Source organism: Corylus avellana, chromosome ca2 (assembly GCF_901000735.1).
Source record: "Corylus avellana chromosome ca2, CavTom2PMs-1.0".
Lineage (NCBI taxonomy): Eukaryota > Viridiplantae > Streptophyta > Magnoliopsida > Fagales > Betulaceae > Corylus > Corylus avellana.
In genome coordinates, this window is record NC_081542.1 from 12676519 (window position 1) to 12697908 (window position 21390).

Genomic DNA, 21390 nt, shown 5'->3' on the forward strand with positions numbered 1-21390 from the left:
CAACTCGATAAACAAGTTGGTAGACAATTAATCTTTTGGTGCTTATTAACCATCGGCACAGTTCATAATATATTGTTGACAATTTCTGGAAGTCTAATCTTGAACTACATTATGCTTATAGTGTTGAAGTTCTATTTTCAATTATTATATTTTCATAATCAGTAAAGTCTCGCGGATAAAGCTTACTTTATAACTAACAATTATAGATTCTAAAAGATTCATGCACAACTCAAAGATTAAGAGTCAAGCTGAGAATAAGCAATTCCAATGCATGCTTGCTAAACCGACAATTTAATTCTTGCAATTGAGAATCTATTTTGGCACCAAAAATAAAAAATAAAAAAATCACTCAATAGTAATGCTCAATTGTAAAGTCAGACTGTTGATGGCAAGCTTGACCTTGTCTCTCAACATAATGAGCTTTCAAATATAGGACATCTATGTTGTGTTCCTCGCAAAATAATGATTTCTCATTATTAAGTAAACATATCCTCTGTTACCTCTTTCAATATTTATCTAGAAAAAAAAAAAAAAAATTAAACATATCGCATTTATCATCTTTATATTTTTGTATAAGTGATTTAGTTAGTGAGATAAGATGTATGACATTTAAAGTGTCTTGAGATTTGCATTGCAATTCTTGATATAGATAATCAATGATCTATATAGTTTACTTCATTAGATGCAAGATGAAGACAAATTCAAATGAAGTCATGGCCTCATAAATTGTGCATGCTTATGCTTGCTGGGAAGAAGTAGTTCATGCATCAATGATTTTAAGAAGAACTATACATGTTGGACTAAACATTATGATCAAGCAACAAACTAATCTCAAGTGAGAACTCCAATGAATATCTCCAACAAGTTGTAAAGTGGCAATATGATTAAGTCCATTTTCATTCTCAAACTCATCAATTTTAATCATATAAGCAATTTTAGCAACTTGAGCAACTCTTACTTCTTCATTATGATTGCAAGAGGCGTTAACAATATTGACAAAATCAATGAGCATGAATAACTTCTTTTGATGTTGCTACCAATGCCAATTGTAAACAATGTGCAAAACAATTAATAGATGTAGTAAGCATATGAGTAATCATTTGAAATCAAAGCTTGCAACCCATTCCACCTACCTCGCATGTTACTTGCATTGTTGTATCTTTGCTCTCGAATATTTCTCTTAATTACAATGAGGCAATACATAGTATATCTAATTTTTAGTGTTAACGTCGCAATCTCAGGGACATGAACACGCCTTAAAAAGGTTATCACACAAAGACATCTTTGCCGAAAAATCTTAAAATTATAGTCATTTACTCATTTATTGACTCATCACAAGCTTCATAAACAATTATGCAAAACTCTACATCACCAATTTCTTTGTGAATTCCTTTATTCACTTTGGTTGAAAAACACATGTATAATTTATTTTTAGATCCTTGGTGATGTGTAAGAAAGCATTTTTTTTAATTTTTAAATTTTTACCTTTAGCTATCATTTCAGCAACATTTTCATTAAATGAAACCATCAAATCTAATATTTCAAGAAGAGTTTCACAATTGGTTGAACTTACATTTTCATCTTTCATCCCAATCTCTAGAAGTAACACCTTGAATTGCAAACACGTAAATAATATCATTTCAAGCCTTCAATCACAACCAATTGTTTGCAATTTGTTCAAAAGTGAAATTGTTAAACACTTTTTATATATGTTGAGATTGGTTCATCAAGAACTCACATGACCTATCGACAATTTTGTGAAGAAAATTATGATCTTTTTCTATATGATGGAGAATGCACAATTTTTTCCATTCTTAACTTTCTTCCAATTCTTGAATCCAACAATTGTATTGTACAAGTTGCAAATGATTTCCAGTTGGCTTATTAAAAAAAAAAAAAAGCATAGCAAACAAAAGACTACACCTTTATTAGTTGAATTTTCAAACTACGAGAGAAATAACTTGAATTATGAAGGTTGAAAGCTACAAAAATAACTTGCTTGTCCAAATTTTAGTACTTTGAGATAGTAGGTTGGTACATATTAGTTTTTATGTAAGCTCTCCAAATTTTATCCCTTTGATTAACATCACAATCCCATATATGGGGACACAATCCAGGATCATATCCCAATAAACAAATATCAATTTTATTAGCGTCTTCTTTTCAAGATTTTGTAGGAGGATTTTATGAAATTTGGATATTAAAGGTTGGCAATGATGCATTACCAACATTAGCTTATGCACTTTTTGTAATTTTTTTTTTTCCTTTTGAAAAAGTCAACTACTGTAGTTAGCTTTTTTATCATTTACAAATAAATTTGCAATATCATTAGGGTATTTAGGTAAAAAAGAAGAAGAAGATGGGTGCATGTTGCCATGTTAGCATTAGATAGACTCACATGAGGAACAATAAAATATAATAACTTTCATAAAACTACAATAGTTTTATTGCGATTTCAACAAATTAGTCATATAGTGCTAATTAAATTGAATAAAAATAAACAAGTACATAATAACTCATATTTATATGCAAAATAACAAGGTTCAATAGAAACATATATCATATGCTTTTGTAAAATAACAAGACGATTATACCCTTAAGTTACGAGTTCTAACATATAAAAATATTTTCAACAGTTAAACGATGATTATATCCATATTTGAGTGATTAAATACCATTATTTCCCCTTATAATTTATGTTGAAAGACTAAAATATCTCATGAAAAGATAATATCTCAGGCTGTGTCCCTCAGTAAAAGTAATCGTATAACCCATCATCTTCTAGAAGTGAAACCCTGGACCTGAGTATATTCTCTTTTCACGGCTGCGTCCTCCATCAACCCAACTCTTAGATCTGCTACCACCCTCAACCCACGCTTCAAGGTCTCGCTCTTGAAGTCGTAGCCCTCACTTAAAATCGGCGCAATTGTAAGTATGGTTTACTTTGCTTTTTTATTTTCATAGATAAACAAAAGAATCTTTTATCTTGTCCATATCTAACTTTATTAACTTCTTCATGTGCTGCCAGAAACCAATTGATGTTGCACAAAAAAGTAAATCCACACTGCCATCAACAGCTGTTGATACAAGATTAAGAGCTTTGAGACTTAAATCTGGAAATGTAAGAACTGAAGGTGTAACACCTCGATCCCATATTAGAAAGATGAGAAGAAGCCCACATAGAGTGGGTGGTTTATAGAGATAAGTCATGAGTGCTAAGTCCCACATTGCCTAGGTACTAGGTGAAACTGAGCTTTATAATGAATTCTAGGGAAGCTCCAAATTGACTAGTCCTTTTGGAGTAATAGCGCAGATGTGGCTAGCGCTTTTTCCTGGGTTCTTACAGAAGGGGCATCTAGTGGTTTGGATAGTAGAGCAAGAAGAGTGTTTGTACCAACAATGGAAAAGGGAATCAAATGGAAGCAAAAAAGAAGAAACCTTGGCAACATTGATGGGCACTCATGTTTGGGGCTTTTAGACAATATTTTGTTATGAATGAAACTTTTGGTTGTAAGTTTTTGGGATTTGTTGAACTTTTGATTGTAACTTTATGGTTTGCTTAACTTGTTGGGAATTGATGCGGATGTTAGGCCCCTAAACTAATGGCCATAAACTTATGAGAATTGTTTTTTATGTTGATGTTAGTTGGTAATGTGGATCAATGGAAGTAGTTCAGGCATTGCAGAAGGAAGGGTGGTTTTGGGGATGATATGGTCAAGTTGTCAATGAAGCTAAGCTTCTTGTGAATTTATTTCAATCTTGGGCTGTATGAGTACTAAATTCAGTGAACTTTAACTTCAAATACATGATGTGAAGATCATTTTGATTTCTTTGGTGTAAAGTCTTGTACATTCATTTTACATGTATAGCTCTTTCTAATTTATTTATTGGATTTTTGCTTTTTATATTTTTCCTCCCTCCACTTTAATATAAGTGGATTAGTAATCCAAGTAGGAGAAGCTTTTTTTTTTTTTTTTTGACGTAGTCTCTTTTATCATCCTGCAAAACAAAAATGAGCTTTTGTTTGACATAATCTAATGAGTTTTATTAATGTCTCTCTCTTTGACTTTTTTATTAGAAAAAATACCCACATTTTATATAACACAACTTCAAAATTAAAAAGTATACTTACTCTTATACATTCATCAATTTCATATAAATATAATGAAAGCTTATGATTAAATAACATGTGTACCTGTTTATAGCTGTATGTTCCATTAGAAATTAAACATTCGCATTAGAAATTAAACGTTTATAATACACATTTTCAACACAAATTCAACATTCACATTAGAAATTAATGAAAATAATACACATTTTGATGATAGTTGTTTATAGTACGCACCACCACCATAATAGTTACACCAAAACACAGCTACAAAAACAATAAAAAAAATTTAGGAAAATGCCAAAAGTTGAATATGTGTCTTCAACACTTTCACTTGTTGGAAATAATTTTGAATGGTGCACAAATTCTCATTGATATAAAATAATTACAATATGAATATTAACAATAAAATAAATAAAATACATGAGATAAAAAGTAGAGTATGGAAAGATCTCACAATGCTATAGAATCACGCAAGAGCGTTGTCCTTAAAGGTTGATTCGTGCCTCCCGGAGTGTATAACTCGGTGCGATCGGATCATTTGACACGCAACCTCCCAGGATTAGACTATAGCGTCTACCTTTGTTAAGGACGCACTTCCAATAACAAAGAGTAATAGAATAACTCAATTGTCAATGTAGATGAGGGACTTCGGAATATATTTCGTAGAAAAGCTAACTATATATATATATAAATAGCTTTCTAGCTTAGAAAAACCAAAGTGTTTAACAGGAGAAAGTAATATATAATATATCCAAAATATATCTTTGGAGAACTCAATGTTTTTCTGTATGCATAAGTGTTGTGCCTTATATAAACAAACATAAAACCAATAGTATGACCAAACGGTCATAATAAACATAAATGCCATAAAAGTTTGTTAATGGACAAAAGCTTGGTCAACATCCTTTTTTTTTTTTATAAGCAACGGTCAAAACTATAAAAACTAAATTAAAGTGATTTTATTTTTCCATAAAACTGTTTTAATACTCAAACGGTAATAAATATTAATAATAAACCATAACTAAATAATAAAGATTGTTTGTAAACAATATTAATGTCCAAACCGTTATAAACAAAATTGGTTAAAGCTATTTTTATTTCTCATAAAAACTCATAAAGATAATAATATCAAATAATAAAAGGGTTTCAAAGTACTGAAAATTAAATGTTTGTAACACATATTACAACAATCCCCCACATGTTACAAACATTGGAATAAAAGGAGATTGAAAGCATGCATCGATGTGGTACCCGAAAGTTTTAACCGCACCTAGGATAAATAAGTAGGAACTTAATGAATCGTGGTAGAGTTAAACTATTTTAACCAAATCCACAAGTTAAACAAACTTATCATCCACATAACTTTCTCCAAAAAACAAAAAATTAAATCAAATCAAATAAACCAAAAGTCAAATCAAATCAAATAAAGAAAATTGGGTTGTTCTATAGCGGGTTGGCGCCTTATACAGGCCATGCGCCTCTGGGCTTCATGAGTGCTCTAGAGACTTGCCAAAGTCTCATAGGAGGCGGCACCACCTCCACACTCACATAGGTGGTGTCCATCAAGAATGTGTGCAGAGAACATCCCATCCCAACAAGTAGAGACTATGGACCCATTAAGAGTTTTAAACTCATCCTTACTCACTCTGCATCTTTTGTTATTACACCATAAAATGGCTTTCATGAGCGCTCTAGAGACCTACCCAAGTCTCATAGGAGATAGCACCTCCACACTCATATAGGTGGTATCCATCAAGAGTGTGTGCAGGGAACACCCCATCCCAACAGGTAGGGACTATGGATCCATTAAGAGCTTTAAGCTCATCCTTAATCACTCTGCATCTTGTACTGTCTTACATCATAGGGATGGACTCATAACTAATCTTTTCAACAAGATAGTTAATAAACATTAATTGACAGTACCATATCTCATTTCACTTGTGACTTCGTTTCCCATTAAACCTCATTCATGGGATCTCCAATCACAGAGGTTGGGTATCAATCACAGTGTCATGATTTGGGTATCAGTCCTATCCCCCTCGATGCTTTTCTCACTAGCCTTCTTGCTAGTGGCTTGGTCAAAGAATCTGCAGAATTCTTTTATGACCTCACAAAGTCCATGGACATATACCGTTCTCAATAAGCTGCCTCACAATATTGTGTACTTTCTCATTATAAATTCTTTGCTCTTTGCTCGAGCTATGGCAGCCTGTCAATCACAATGAAAACACACGTGAAGCTGAATTAGCATATAAAAGCAAATTAATTTATCAATAGGCTCATCAGCCATTTTTTTTTTTTTTTCCCTTCTCCAAGACAATTAACTCTAACTCCATAGTAAACCTTGCTATGCAAGTCTACTTTGAGGACTTTCAAGAGATAGCTCTTCTAGCAAGAGTAAACATATAATAGCCATTAGTAGGCTTTGCTCATCTGAATCAATAATACAGTTGCATTCCTTTCAATATAGTAGGATAATCACAATAAGACAAACCAAAATAAATTATGCCCTTTGAGAATCTCAACAATTTAGAGATCGCATCACAATGACTCAATACCATGATTATAAATATATCTACTCAATTTACTAACAATATATGTAATACCAAGGCATATACAGTTTGTCAAAACATCAAGCTACCAATGATTTGTGCATATTTTTCTTGCAATAATATCATCACCATGATTCTTAACCAAATGTATTTTGAATCATATGGTGTAGACATAAGTGGATAATAAAAGTGCTCAAATCCTTTAAGCATCTTTTCAACATAATATGTATGAGATAAAATAATGCAATCATTATCCCTAATAACTTTAATGTCCAATTTGACATTAGTTTTACCTATGTCTTACATATCAAAATTAGATGCAATAAATCTTTTAAGTTCATGCACAACATCAATGTTAGTTCACAAAATAAGCAAGTCATGAATATAAACAAATAATGGCACATTTATTATTGTAAAACTTGTTATGCATTTACTTGCATCATTAATCAAATATAAATTAAACAATATCACCTTGTCAAACGCCATTGTTTAGGAGCTTGCTTTAATCCATACAAGGATTTCACCAGTTTGCACACTTTATATTCTTGACCGGGGATTACTAGCCCCTCGGGAGCGGAGCCAATAGCTTTACTCCAAGATCTTCCAAAATAGATTGTCGCTACCACACACCAACTAGGTGTTGTGAGAACCGATCGACTCAATACGCTCACCAAATCTTTTCCTCTTACAATGTGCTTACCTGCAAAAATCTTTAGCAAAGTTGTATTCTTTGCACACATTTAGCACAACATAACATAAAGTGCTACTCATTGTTATTATTATTAATCTACATGGATGTTCTCCAATAAGCATAGCACAACACAACATAAAATGCTAAGTTCTAAAATCATAAAAGGCTTAACTCTTTTTGTTACAAGATTCATAACCCAACAAAAAAATATTATTTTACGAACAAATTAAATAACACAAATTTTGGGTCAAATAAAAACTCTTTCAATCAAAATATTTTCACTTTCAATACCTACGCATTAAATTAAGCCCTTCTTTTGATAAATGAATCAATTATCAGAATTTTCAGAGAAAAATCTTTCCATTCAAGAATTTCATCTTTCTTGTATGCGAATTGCATACCGCAAATTAATCATAATATTTGTGCAACCATCGGATCAACCTTTAAGATTGTTGGAAATAATTTTGAATGGTGCACAAATTCTCATTGATATAAAATAATTACAATATGAATATTAACAATAAAATAAATAAAATACATGAGATAAAAAGTAGAGTATGGAAAGATCTCACAATGCTATAGAATCACGCAAGAGCGTTGTCCTTAAAGGTTGATTCGTGCCTCCCGGAGTGTATAACTCGGTGCGATCGGATCATTTGACACGCAACCTCCCAGGATTAGACTATAGCGTCTACCTTTGTTAAGGACGCACTTCCAATAACAAAGAGTAATAGAACAACTCAATTGTCAATGTGGATGAGGGACTTCGGAATATATTTCGTAGAAAAGCTAACTATATATATATATAAATAGCTTTCTAGCTTAGAAAAACCAAAGTGTTTAACAGGAGAAAGTAATATATAATATATCCAAAATATATCTTTGGAGAACTCAATGTTTTTCTGTATGCATAAGTGTTGTGCCTTATATAAACAAACATAAAACCAATAGTATGACCAAACGGTCATAATAAACATAAATGCCATAAAAGTTTGTTAATGGACAAAAGCTTGGTCAACATCCTTTTTTTTTTTTATAAGCAACGGTCAAACTATAAAAACTAAATTAAAGTGATTTTATTTTTCCATAAAACTGTTTTAATACTCAAATGGTAATAAATATTAATAATAAACCATAACTAAATAATAAAGATTGTTTGTAAACAATATTAATGTCCAAACCGTTATAAACAAAATTGGTTAAAGTTATTTTTATTTCTCATAAAAACTCATAAAGATAATAATATCAAATAATAAAACGGTTTCAAAGTACTGAAAATTAAATGTTTGTAACACATATTACAACATCACTTGCATCTCAGACTGAGTTGCTTCAATCTCCAACTAATCTTTCACCTCATTATTCAACTTCTCATCCCTGTAATGCAAGCCATCCAACACTCGTTTAGCATGGTCATACAGGTCAACATCTTTTCATTGAAAAAATCCACACAACTTACCGAACTATTCAAGTTAGAGGCCATAAAAACAGAGGTAAGCCATTATCATAATATGAAAATAAATGGAAAAAATAAAATAAAATTCAGTTTAACCATTATCTAGAATTTATAGGTGTTATGCTCTGGATCTAAGATTAAAAGGTTCATGAAAAAAAAATTACCCATTATCTACAATTTACCAATTATTGAACTAAAAAAGGTTGCTCATTATGAAACAAAATCTTACATCATAATTAACACAATTGTAAAACCCTGTTTGTAATTTTTTTTTTCGTAGAGCAAGTCTTCAAGGTACTCCACAACGGCACAAGGACTCCCCAAATGTTGCTTCACTTTTTAGTACACATGACATTTTTGCTTGAAATAATAATAATAATAAAAAAAAACACCACTTTTTAGTGAAATGTCTAAATGTTGGAGGAGGAAGAAGATGACTTCTTTTAATGATGTTTATTTATTTATTTTCATTTAACTGTGCACTTACACGTGGTGAGTAGAGTCAAATACTTCAAGCATGGTTTAACAATCCAAATTGAAGGCAAAAGTGGGATATTAATTGATGAAATGGCATGTGGAACGCACACAATATGTTAATTGTGTGATTTAACGAGTTTGACTGACGGAAGGTAGTTTTGGAAAGAAAATGGCAATTTGATGTGAACGGGCCATATGTGTGGTACATATGTGTGGTAGTTCATGGAAATATTGACGAAATGTGGTACTTCATGGAAATATATATATATATTACCCCAAAAACAAAGAAAAAAAAAAAAAGGACTCGTAGCTCATTAAACGACAAGCTCTAGAAGAAGTATAAGTAAAAAGACAGAACAGGAGTCACAGGAAGAAGTAGTAGAGCTCTGGAAATCAACCAGCTCTGCCACACTCGGCCCCAAACCTCTTTTCCCTCTCTGTCTCTCTCTGTCTCTCTCAAAACCCCCAAAAGCCATGAAGTTTGAAATGGAGGACGTAACAGTCTACTTCCCCTACGACCATATATACCCAGAGCAATATGCCTACATGCTCGAACTCAAGCGATCCCTGGACGCCAAGGGTCACTGCCTTCTTGAAATGCCCACAGGCACCGGCAAGACCATCGCCCTCCTCTCCCTCATCACCAGCTACGTCCTCTCCAAGCCCCACAACCCCGTCAAGCTCCTCTACTGCACCCGCACCGTCCACGAGATGGAGAAGACCCTCGCCGAGCTCAAGCTCCTCCACACTTACCAGACCACCCATCTCGGCGACCGCGCCAAGATCCTCGCCGTAGGCCTCTCCTCCCGGAAAAACCTCTGCGTCAACCCACGAGTTCTCGCAGCCGAGAACCGGGACTCCGTCGACGCCAGCTGCCGGAGACTCACTGCCACCTGGGTCAGGGCCGCCGCCGCGGCCAACCCGAACGTGCCCACTTGCGAGTTCTTCGAGGAGTATGAGAAGGCGGGGTCCAGCGCGGTGTTGCCGCCGGGAGTTTATACATTGCAGGTAGACATGAATTGTGGTTTGATTGTTTTGTTGATTGAAGCATTGGGATTGTGTTTTTGTTTGATTTTTATTGGTTGTTTGGGTGATTAGGAAAGAAAAGTTTTTGTTGCCAAATGGGGTTTCGACATTGCTAGCCTCTAAACGAGAATCTGTGGTTATTTCTGAGTATTCTGAGTTTATGTTAAATAGGTTTTAATCATCGTATTGAAGTAGCTGGAACTTATTTTCAGTTTGGATTGTAAAGTTTTTTTTTTTTTTTTTTTTTTCTTTGTAATTCATGGATTCTAGATGGTTATGAAGAAACAACACGTTTTGCTGCCCGTGGTATCCTTGTTGGCTGCATAGTGCATAGTGACAATGTTGTTGAGTAATAAGCAAATATATCCCCATTTGGCCGAAAGGAATGAAATCTGATTATGCCCATTGTTTTTGATAATTAAAGAATAAATTTTGGGTTTTCAACCTGAATTTAAGATATTAAAATGGCCAAGTTATTTCTTACATTCTAGATCCAAAATCAGTCGGATGTAGAACAATTCCTGAAGCAAAACTTGTTAATGTGCTTGCAGGATCTGAGGGTGTATGGAAAGGAGAAAGGGTGGTGTCCATACTTCTTGGCACGACATATGGTGCAGTTTGCAAATGTGGTAGTTTATAGTTATCAGTATCTCCTGGATCCTAAGGTGGCCGGGATTATATCCAAGGAAATGCAGAGGGAGTCTGTTGTGGTGTTTGATGAGGCACATAATATTGACAATGTTTGTATTGAAGCTCTTAGTGTTAGTGTGAGAAGGCAGACACTTGAAGGGGCCAGAAGGAATCTCAATAAAATGCGTCAGGAGATTGAGAAGTATGCGTTTTTTCCCCAAATTTTTAAATTCTTTTTGATTCAATGATATATGCTATGTATTAGGTTCATAATTGGTTTGTTTCATGGAAACTAAAGATTCTCTTGTTAATGTTGTCAAAATGCGGGGCCCATGTTATATAATGCGGTTTGATAGTTACCCAGAGTTTTTTTTTTTTTAATATGTAGGTCTTTCTTTTGTGTTTGCCTGTGTATTCTGATGTGATTTTAAGACCTAATAGCTGGATTGTTCTTGACTACATTTGTTTGTTAGTTCCTCTTTGAAACTTAAACTAAAATTTTATACAGCTTTTGTTTAAATTGTTTGACATGGTAGGAAGGTTCAAGGCCACAGATGCTGGTAGACTGCGTGCAGAATACAATCGGCTTGTTGAGGGTTTGGCACAAAGAGGAAACCTGCCTAGTATGTGGACTACATCAATCTTTCATTCTTAAGTCTCACGGTTTGTCTGACAATGTACATGGTTGTCATGAACTGAACTTTCTTATCTTGCAGTCTCGGACACCTGGCTCTCTAATCCTGCCTTACCTGATGATATTCTGAAGGAGGCTGTGCCAGGAAATATTCGCCGAGCAGAGCATTTTCTGCATGTCTTACGTAGATTGGTCCAATATCTGGAGGGGCGGCTGGAAACCGATAATGTTGAGAAGGAGGGGCCTGTTGCGTTTGTTTCATCTCTTAATACCCATGCTGGAATTGATCAAAAAACATTGAAATTTTGTTATGATCGCCTACATTCACTGATGTTGACACTAGAAGTCACCGATACAGATGAGTTTTTACATATCCAAACAATATGTGACTTTGCAACACTTGTGGGGACGTACACTCGTGGTTTTTCAATTATAATTGAACCTTATGATGAGAGAATGCCGCATATTCCTGACCCCGTGCTTCAGGTTGGTTCCCCCCCTTTCCCCTATTTTTGTCCACCCTTATTCCTTCGTTTTATTCTTTTCTTCTTATGTTTTCAGTTTAGTTTACCTTTGGGGTTCGGTTAATATGTTGGCAGTGGATGCAATGAAGATTTACATCCTAATTTGTCTTGTTTTTCAAATTTAGTATTTACATATTTTGTTTTTACTTTGTATTTTGATATTTCAGCTTAGTTGCCATGATGCTTCTCTTGCCATAAAGCCTGTCTTCGATCGATTTCAGTCAGTTGTCATTACATCTGGAACTCTGAGTCCAATTGATCTCTACCCCCGTCTTCTTAACTTCCATCCAGTTGTTAGTCGAAGTTTTAAAATGTCCTTAACAAGAGATTGCATTTGCCCAATGGTTCTCACTCGTGGAAGGTATAAATTTTTACTAAAATATGTTAGCATTTCAGCTGGCCGATCATGATTTTTAGTCTTTCCATCTTTGTTATCACTTTTTAGTCTGTAAGACATCTAGGCCACTTTCTCTTGTTTATCTTACTTTTTTGCTAAGTATCTAGGTAATTTGGTTCTTCTTTCAGTGATCAGCTTCCAGTCAGTACCAAATTTGATATGAGAAGTGATCTTGGTGTTGTAAGGAATTATGGGAGGCTCTTGGTGGAGATGGCATCTATTGTTCCAGATGGGATTGTATGCTTTTTTGTCAGTTACTCATATATGGATGGAATAGTGAATAGTTGGAATGACAACGGAATTTTGAAGGTAGCTGCATTATTCATGTTCTCTGAATTTTTACTCCGTTGCAATTGAATTTCACCCTGCTGCCCCCCTTAGTTTTGTTAAGTATTTGATTATCTATAAAGGTTCTTGACACTCTGATTATCATAGGAAATAATGCAGCATAAGCTTGTCTTCATTGAGACACAGGATGTTGTGGAAACTACTTTGGCTCTTGACAACTACCGCAAGGCTTGCGATTGCGGGAGGGGTGCGATCTTTTTCTCTGTTGCCAGGTATCATATTAGTCATGTTTAACTGCCTTTTCTTTTTAATTAATTCTGTTTGGTGATAAAAAATCGCCTCTAAATTTTCATGATCTATTGATTCTTGAATTTTTGAATGTTTTTCAGCCTTTTAAGCTAGTAATACTTCTTTACCAGGTGGAGACATCTAGTTGACTACTTCTCCACCTTGCAAAGGTGGAGATATTTAGTTTGACTCATTGAGTGTTGGGAATTGTTCAGTTGATTGTTTCTCTAACGTTTGGATGGGGGAAAAAAAGATCATCTGAATACTATATGCCATCGAAATTCTAGAACGTAGTGGAGGAAATGTAGTAGTAGTCTTTATAAGGGGCCATTTTCTGGTGCAATTGTAAAACCTCAGGCTATCAAGTGCATGTGCCTTAGTTCTAGTCTTTGTGTTAATACTTTAAGTGACGAGAAGAACACCATGCAATGTTGTGGAAATTTTTCTTGTTCTAAAATTTGAGAAGTGACTCAGATTATATATCTAGTCACCATGTGTCTTTCTATGAGTGTTGTGTCATTTGCTGAGTTTTAAAGGAATTGCTTGTGTAAGAGGAGATTTTTGATTGATACAGGTTCAGTTACATTGAGAATATGTCTGTACTTTTGCAGGGGAAAAGTTGCTGAAGGTATAGACTTTGATCGACATTATGGTAGACTAGTCATCATGTTTGGTGTTCCTTTCCAGTACACATTGAGCAAGTGAGTTTTATGATACAATGGTTCTGTAACCTATCAAAAAAAAATAAATAAAAAAATGATACAATGGTTCTGTACTACTTTATGAAACAGATTTTGGGAACCAAGTATGTGTTCAGCTTTATGAACTTTTAGTTAGTGGAAGATCTATGTTACTGTTGAAAATGCTTTGTCTATGATGTGACAGATAAAGCATGTTTTTGCAGGATTTTGCTTGCCCGATTGGAATATCTACGGGACACCTTTCAGATAAAGGAAGGAGATTTTCTGACTTTTGATGCCTTGGTATGGTTCCAGCACCCCTTTTGTCAAAGGAACATCTATTGTTTTGTCTGTATGATTTCAGTTATTATTATTATTATTTTTTTAAAATATTAATTTGGAAGATTAAGATATTTATTGATGAAGTTTTACTGGACCAGAGACAAGCTGCTCAATGTGTGGGCCGTGTAATCCGATCAAAGGCTGATTATGGGATGATGATCTTTGCTGACAAAAGGTCTGTTGCCTTATTTCCTGTTTGTCAGTTTTTGTTTTTTTTTTTCAAATTCCTGTATTCATTAATGGAGCCAGCCCAGAAGTGTTCTTGTTTGGAGCTTAAGAAATATTCATACAGATATTTCAAGTATTGATGTGCTGATTTTGCTTACTTTTTGAATTGTAGTAAGTTTTGCTTACTTAATAAATATTCATATAGATACTCATGTTTGTTGAGCAACTTACTTTTATAAATAACAACCTGAAGCAAAGTTGTCAGTTCATCGAGCTGTAACATACTGTTTTTGTCCACCTAGGGCTGCAATAACAAACAAAAAGTTGTAGAGATGTAAATAGACAGGTAACCAAGTAAAAGTTTAGTACAAAATGATCAGTGGGGAATTGACACCTATATGACTGATTGCTTGAGGTACAGTCCAGAAAGCCCCTTCTTTATTGATGGGACATTTTATAACTATGATATTTAAAAGCATCTGTTCTTTATCATATATCCTCTCTTCTTCGACTGCTAAAAACCGTATGAGGTAACTGACAGTAATAGGTTCCTAGAAGGAGCTAGTTGATTTTACCTGGGGATTTGGCACTGCAATTGTTAAATCCTTATTGGGAAAATATCTTTGATCACTACATTTTCTTCATGGTTGCAGTTCCCAATCTTGAGAAAATTTTATATGCTGGACTGTTGACATAAATCTTGTGCAGGTATAGCCGTCATGACAAGCGCTCTAAATTGCCTGGGTGGATTCTGTCGCATTTACGTGATGCACATCTGAATTTGAGCACGGACATGGCTCTGCATATAGCACGGGAGGTAGGATCTTGTTGCTATCACATGTTGTTTCTACAAGCTTTTGACATTTTACAGTTTGAAAGAGATCTGTTAAACTTTCAAGGATAGTTTACCAACAACTTGAAAGCACATCACTGTGTCATGTTTTGTCCGATCTACCAAATAGTGACCCGAAAATGATTGCCTTAGCAATTTTGGCTTATCTTGGGGGAATGACAAGGAGGATTGAGTTATTTAATCTCACCTTACCCCATCCACATGCCTGTGCAAACAGATAAAGATTGAAGGATCTGAGATGAAGATCTACATATCTCTCTGGTTGATCAGTCAAGTTTTTTTGGCAACTTTTCAGTGGAAGCAAAATTACCAATTATAGAACTATGAAATTCTGAACTTTTGCATCGTAACAATTTCTAAATGGTTTGTTATTAAAACAAGATGATAAAATTCAAAGTTTGTATCTTGTATACAAGTCAGTTTAATACAATATGTAAGTAAGCATGTTTACCATATACAAAATGGTTTGTGTAATGTTAATAATTGTTTGTCTCTCGGTTCAGTTCCTTAGGAAGATGGCTCAACCATATGATAAAGCTGGTAGCAGCAGTAGCAAAACCCTTTTGTCCCAAGAAGATGTGGAGAAGATGAGTGATGCCAACTTGAACGAAATGTTGTATTGAGGATTTATCTGCCTGCTAGCAAATTTTCAGTCTGATGGGTGCTTTTTTGGTGGTTCATTCTTTCCTTGGTCCATGCTTGCAAAGAGAATAAAGTTGGGTAAGTTGTGGAAAAATTGTGAGAAGAAAAGCTTCTTATGAAAAAGCAGAAACTACCCATGTTTTCAAAGCATTGGTTTTTCCCTGATAGTGAAATTTGTGAGTGTTAGAATGTTTTGAATGGATTCACATGAATGAATTTTGTTTTGTTCTCTTTTGTTTTTTGGGGTTTAAAATTCCTGGTGCAGGTGCATATTTTTAGGTAGACAGAATGTTATACATTTAGATAATGATGCAAATTCTATTCAATTTTGCCGCGTTTTTATCGCTAGCCCGTTCGGCTGTGCCAAAATCAAAATATGAGCTTCTTGTGATTCATTAAAACTTTGCTGATTGATCTTTTGCTTTATGACATTAGGGCAAATTCATGAATGCTTCCAAATATAGACCTTGTTATGATGAATGCTGATTGGCTTTGTAATTAGTCTTGCAAAATGTGGCCCGAGGCCTCAAATCGCCTGCTTAAAGCTTTTTTAAAGGCAATGACTCGTCTTAAAATCCGAACGGCAAATTCTGGTGTGGTATAAACCGTCGAAAAAATCTAGTTTTTTTACGGTGCGCCGAAGCGAAATCCGTGTGCTTATGAGTTGGTAACTGTTAAACAGCTAAAATGGTGCCCAACTTCAGAGATTGTTACCACTCTGGGCCACCTTCAAAGATGATTAGCTACAATATTCAAATATCAATTTCAAATAGAGTGCATCAACAGGCGTTATTAGAGCAATTAAATCATGCATTTCTTGCACTTTTATGCTAATAATACACATACTGTTTGTTAGATTACAATTTGGGGATATGACTACTTGATCTCAACGACAATCAGAAAAATACTATAAATTGTACACTGCTAACTTCATCGATAGGTCAGTAATTTACGGGTTCTCACCTCCCCTCACCTCATCTCCTGCAATTATCTAAGGGTCAGTATGGGGTATTATTTGATTTATTGCCCTCTTCACCTCCACAATGCTTGCTTTCTTCCCATTCACATTCTCCTTCACCTGACCACAGAACACACAAATAATTTAATTTTCGTCGTAAAAAAAGAAGAAGCAAAAAACCCTAAATAAAACCCAGCCTTATTTAATACCTTGGCTCTCATTTCAGCTACAAAGAACCCATTGTTCAGTGAAGACTGGACTGTTGTGGTCTCAATCCGGAGCTCTCTGAGCATTTGCATGATATCAAGCAACAACCCTTCCCTATAAGGGCATTGGAGCTCCAATAGCCCCTCACTCTCTATGATTGACACCTGTACCGAGGTCTCCGTCGAGGTCGGTGACGGTGATGGCGGCGGCGGTGGCGACTCCACTGCCTTGGGCTTTGCAACACCGCAACTCCCCTCCACAATCCTCAACTTCCTCTTATCCGGCCCGGATTGACCCGATCTGGGCCGGTCCAGGCCCACATGGGTTCGGTCTACTACTGTTACTCCACTTCGCTGATCCTTTAAACTACTAGATCTTTGTAGATCCCCCAAACTATTAGATCTTTGTAGGTCCCCTGATCTCGACCGTTGATGTTCAACCGCCATCTGTCGGTTATGCGCCTCCAGATCTTGAATCTTTTTACGTAATTGTTTAAGATATTCAATTGTGTCTCCTAAAATCGAGGCCTTGTCCATTTTGGTAACGAACGGCACCAGCGACCGGAGAATAATGAACCTTTCGTTGAGCTTCTCCCGGCGCCGGCGCTCGGCGAGGACGTGGTTGGCGCTGAGCTCATCTTGCGGGGTTCCCTTTCTGAACCGAGTGGAGGCGTCGCCGTCGCGGAGCTTGGGCGAATTCTCGTCGCGGTACTTGGAGTGGAGGAACGGTACGCTGAATAGAATGTACTTCAGGAGCCACTGGCATGTGCCCTCGACAGGAACATGGATGTGTGGGTCCCCGCGGTTGGTCCACTTGGCAAAAGCTGATTGGTTGGAGTAGGGGACGTAAGCGGTGGACGATGACTCAGCCCAGCGGCTGGGCTGGGATTGGGTGTGGAGGATGGTGGAGACTGTTTGGGAATAGTGGGTGTCTTCTTGTGTCAATTCATCTAGCGGAGGTGGAGGTCCTGCACCAATAACACGCACACACGTAGACATGTGAATGATTAGACAACCAATGGGAGAGCATAGATTTTTGGGAAGTACAAATTGATTGATATAAGTAGATAACCAACCAAAAATAATGGGCTCTGGTAGCCAAATGTGACTATCAGTCTGTCAACCATTGTATTTTTTGTAAAAGGGTTAGTTGAAACGTTGAATTCTCCATTTTTTTGCAGGTATCGAGACAACCTTCTACACGGAAATTTGTTGTTTTTGTTTCCTTTTTTTTCAGCCAAAAAGTCAGGATCCCAAGAAGCAACAGTTTCACGGACAACAAGAGAGGAAAGCCAAAAAGCCATTAATGCATTTCCCATGCACCACGAGCGAGGAGGACCCATTTGTCATTTCCCCCATGTGAATATTTTTTTTGGGTGTATGAACAATCATGTCATATATGATGATTACCTTTGCGCATACATACATCATCATCCGACGGTGATTAGGGGTCTCGACTTTTGAGTGACGTGACAGTTGGGCCCCACTCGGGGGGGACCAAATTTAGTGACGTTGAACTTTAGCTAACATCTCGGAAGCCCTAACTACCAGTTTTAGTAAATACCTGAAGGCGGTGGTGGTTGAACGTAATTTCCACTGGCTAGTGGGTCTTGCACGAGTGGCCATCTCCTTGTCGACTCCGCTCTGTACGAGTCGGCTTGGCGCTGGTGGCTCGTGGGGTTGGCCGATTGGCTCACCGCGAGCATGTGGAAGTCCGAGTCCAAATTATTCGACCCGTCGTCGGGCGACCCGAGTCTGATATCCTCTGACATCTCCAGCTGCATCAGCTCGCTCGGCTCCGCGGCGGCTATCCCGGGAGCGTTTTGAGCGGCTGGGATGTTGGGCCGGCCGTTACGGCCGGTTTCGGCCTCCGACCCGGACTCTCCATCCTCGTCGTCCTCTTCCTCCTCTTCTTCCTCCTCCTCCTCTTCGTCCTCTGGGTTGGCGTTGACCGGTGGGTCAGCCACGGCGTACATGGACGGGACCGGAGGAGAGTGGAAGCGGGAAGGGTTGTCGGACGAGGTGGCGGGATTGGAGGTGGAGTGCTCGGAGAGAGCGGGTTTTGGTGGGTGAGGCTGGTGGTGGTGGCTGTGTGGGTGGTCGGCGAAGAAGGTCTTGACGTGTTGGATAAACCCAAGGTCTTCTGGCACCTACAAAATTACAAAACAATTTGTCATCGATATTCGTTTGCTGTTTATGTAAATCCACGCAAATTAAGTACGTTACCTTGTCTGTTGTGCCAAATTCAACGACGCCGTCCAGGAGTGGAATGCATACTACGGTCTGAAAATGTTAACAGAAATTAATTAATTTGATAAAAGGACAAACGTGTAATTAATAGAGAAGGCGAAGCTTGCTTGGAACGCGGGATTACCTGAACACGAGCACTCTGTGCATGGAGTCCAATTGCAAGGAAGGAGAGAGGACAAAGTTAGTTACTGATCAATTAAATAGAAGATTAAGCTCTTAATTTTTCTTTTTTCTTGTAATTAACTTTGCATTAAGTTCTCAAATAAAAAAGAAAGGAAAGGAAAATAAAAATACCTTGGCAAGAATGGCTCTAGAGAAGGTTTTGCTGTCGACATCATTTGCACCGGTGAGCCATACATGCTGCCGCCTTGTATATGCCTTTCCCGGTAACCTACAATCACGTCCCACCTCGGAATTAGATCACATTCACTAACTTAATGAAGTATGTTATTGATGGTAAGAATTCATAAATACAAATGCCAAGTATTTGTCTGCTCAAAATTGGCAAATTTCAGCTTGTAATTAAGATTCTGCTACATTTCTTTTCCCTCTTGTTTTAGTTGAGGAAATGTTATTAGAGTAATGCATGAAAACGGCTTTAACGTATAGCTGGGAACACGATTGATCCATACTAGAAAAGAAAAAGGAAAACTTGTATTCAAAATAAGATTCTATGTGGATGGGGATTTACACGTGAAAAGAGCCATCAATCATGTTTAAATAATCATCAATGCTCTATGCCTCCATTCATTTCTGCAGCATAAAAACCCTATATAAGGCAACAGGATCTTCATCAGTTAGTTATATTAAAATGATATTTTTGTCTTTTCACTTTTTTCAGGAGGCAAAACTACTTCTCTAATATAACTAACTCGATATTATTCCGTTCAAATAAACTGGGAAAGATTCTAATTCCTCTACGAGCAGCATGTATGCTGAGCATGAAAGCTTCGTTTCAAGCTCAAGTGAAGTGGAAGGAGGTGAGAATAGTTTGCTTGTTTTACCAATCGAAGTAGCAAATTCATCGAGCCAGTGTTCAACTTTCTAGTGAATTTACTTTATGACTTTTTGCTTAACTTCCACGAACACATTTGCAGAAGTCATTAAAGTATAATTACTAAAAAGACATCCAATCCATGTGAACCAACTGATCACCTTGATTAATTAGCCTCTGAAACACACGAAGAGGAAAGAAAAATGATATATAAAGGCTCTCACTAAACGTGTCGTGCGGGCAACCAGGAACATATTTCAAACTATAATTCAAAAAACAATAACAGGTCTTGTTTTCAAGAACTTGTTGGGCAGACCACAATTTCAATTACTCATTTCTTGGAACGTGGACCTATTTTCCGCCCCCTCATTATTTCCTTTGCTCCCTTCTTATGGGAAAAAAATTGATTGGTTAGTAACTGTAATAAATGTCCTACTATCTAGGAAAGGAAATTTTTGAAATAGAGAGAAGGGAAATCATCAGCCCATGATTTCTTGTTTCTATTTGTACTTATTGCAAATTGATGCACACTGAGATTTTCACTTGAAGAAATTAACTAGTAAAAAGTTATAAGATAGCAAATCTAGCAGAAGCTGAAGAACTTACCCCACACCAGGGGGAAAAGAGAAGGAGACACACATCAAATAGAACCACTCCGACTCAGTCAAGTCCTCCGGTGACAAGGCGGCACAAGGCCGCCTTGCCGGCTGGTTCGTTTCTCCTGCGGACAACGAATCGTAGAGCTCTCTAAGCTGCTGGCTTCTCTGAAGAGACGCCTCCTCGGCACTAACCTCCATCGGTTGCACTGTTTTCCGAGTCTTAATTGCTCCATTGTAATAACCATCTGCCCAAACTAAGATCCTACGCAACAGAAGCGAATTAAATTATAATAAAAATAAAATAAAATAATTATCGATTAATTTCTGTATTTGGTATAGAAATTACGTACCCTTGTTGTGGACAGATTTGCCAGAATAGACTGTAGGTCCATTGAACCGATTGCACCGCCGCCTGCAACATACTTTGAAGCCGGCTACTTGGCGGTGCAGCCATGGTTGCAGCTAATGAGTTCTAACCGCCAGACCTACTCGAGCGCAGCTCTTTTCTATCAATGATCAGCCGCACAAAGGGCAAAAAAAAAAAAATCACTTTTGGGTTCCAATGATAGTAAATAGACAAAAAGGAGAACTGGTGATCATCTGATCTTTAAATCAAACGCCTTT

The 21390-nt window shown here is 36.6% G+C and overlaps 2 protein-coding genes across 2 annotated transcripts; one reads left to right on the forward strand and one right to left on the reverse strand.

The window, feature by feature from the left end:
• The first annotated feature begins 9674 nt into the window (after positions 1-9674).
• LOC132168752 (general transcription and DNA repair factor IIH helicase subunit XPD) lies at positions 9675-16107 on the forward strand. The gene is made up of 12 exons (XM_059579786.1): positions 9675-10295; positions 10865-11145; positions 11484-11566; positions 11660-12063; positions 12269-12462; positions 12627-12807; positions 12934-13058; positions 13686-13775; positions 13979-14057; positions 14195-14271; positions 14973-15081; positions 15621-16107. Exons 1-12 carry the CDS (start codon positions 9762-9764, stop codon positions 15738-15740), a joined length of 2277 nt encoding a protein of 758 aa, XP_059435769.1. The 5' UTR covers positions 9675-9761; the 3' UTR covers positions 15741-16107.
• A 441-nt stretch (positions 16108-16548) lies between these two features.
• Positions 16549-21384, reverse strand: LOC132168753 (transcription factor BHLH42). Its single transcript, XM_059579787.1, has 8 exons — positions 21117-21384; positions 20774-21028; positions 19468-19564; positions 19298-19312; positions 19150-19206; positions 18488-19073; positions 16927-17891; positions 16549-16837 (listed from the first exon to the last, which is right to left on the reverse strand). The coding sequence occupies exons 1-8, from the start codon at positions 21218-21220 to the stop codon at positions 16751-16753; spliced, it is 2166 nt and encodes a 721-aa protein (XP_059435770.1). The 5' UTR covers positions 21221-21384; the 3' UTR covers positions 16549-16750.
• Positions 21385-21390: the final 6 nt, after the last annotated feature.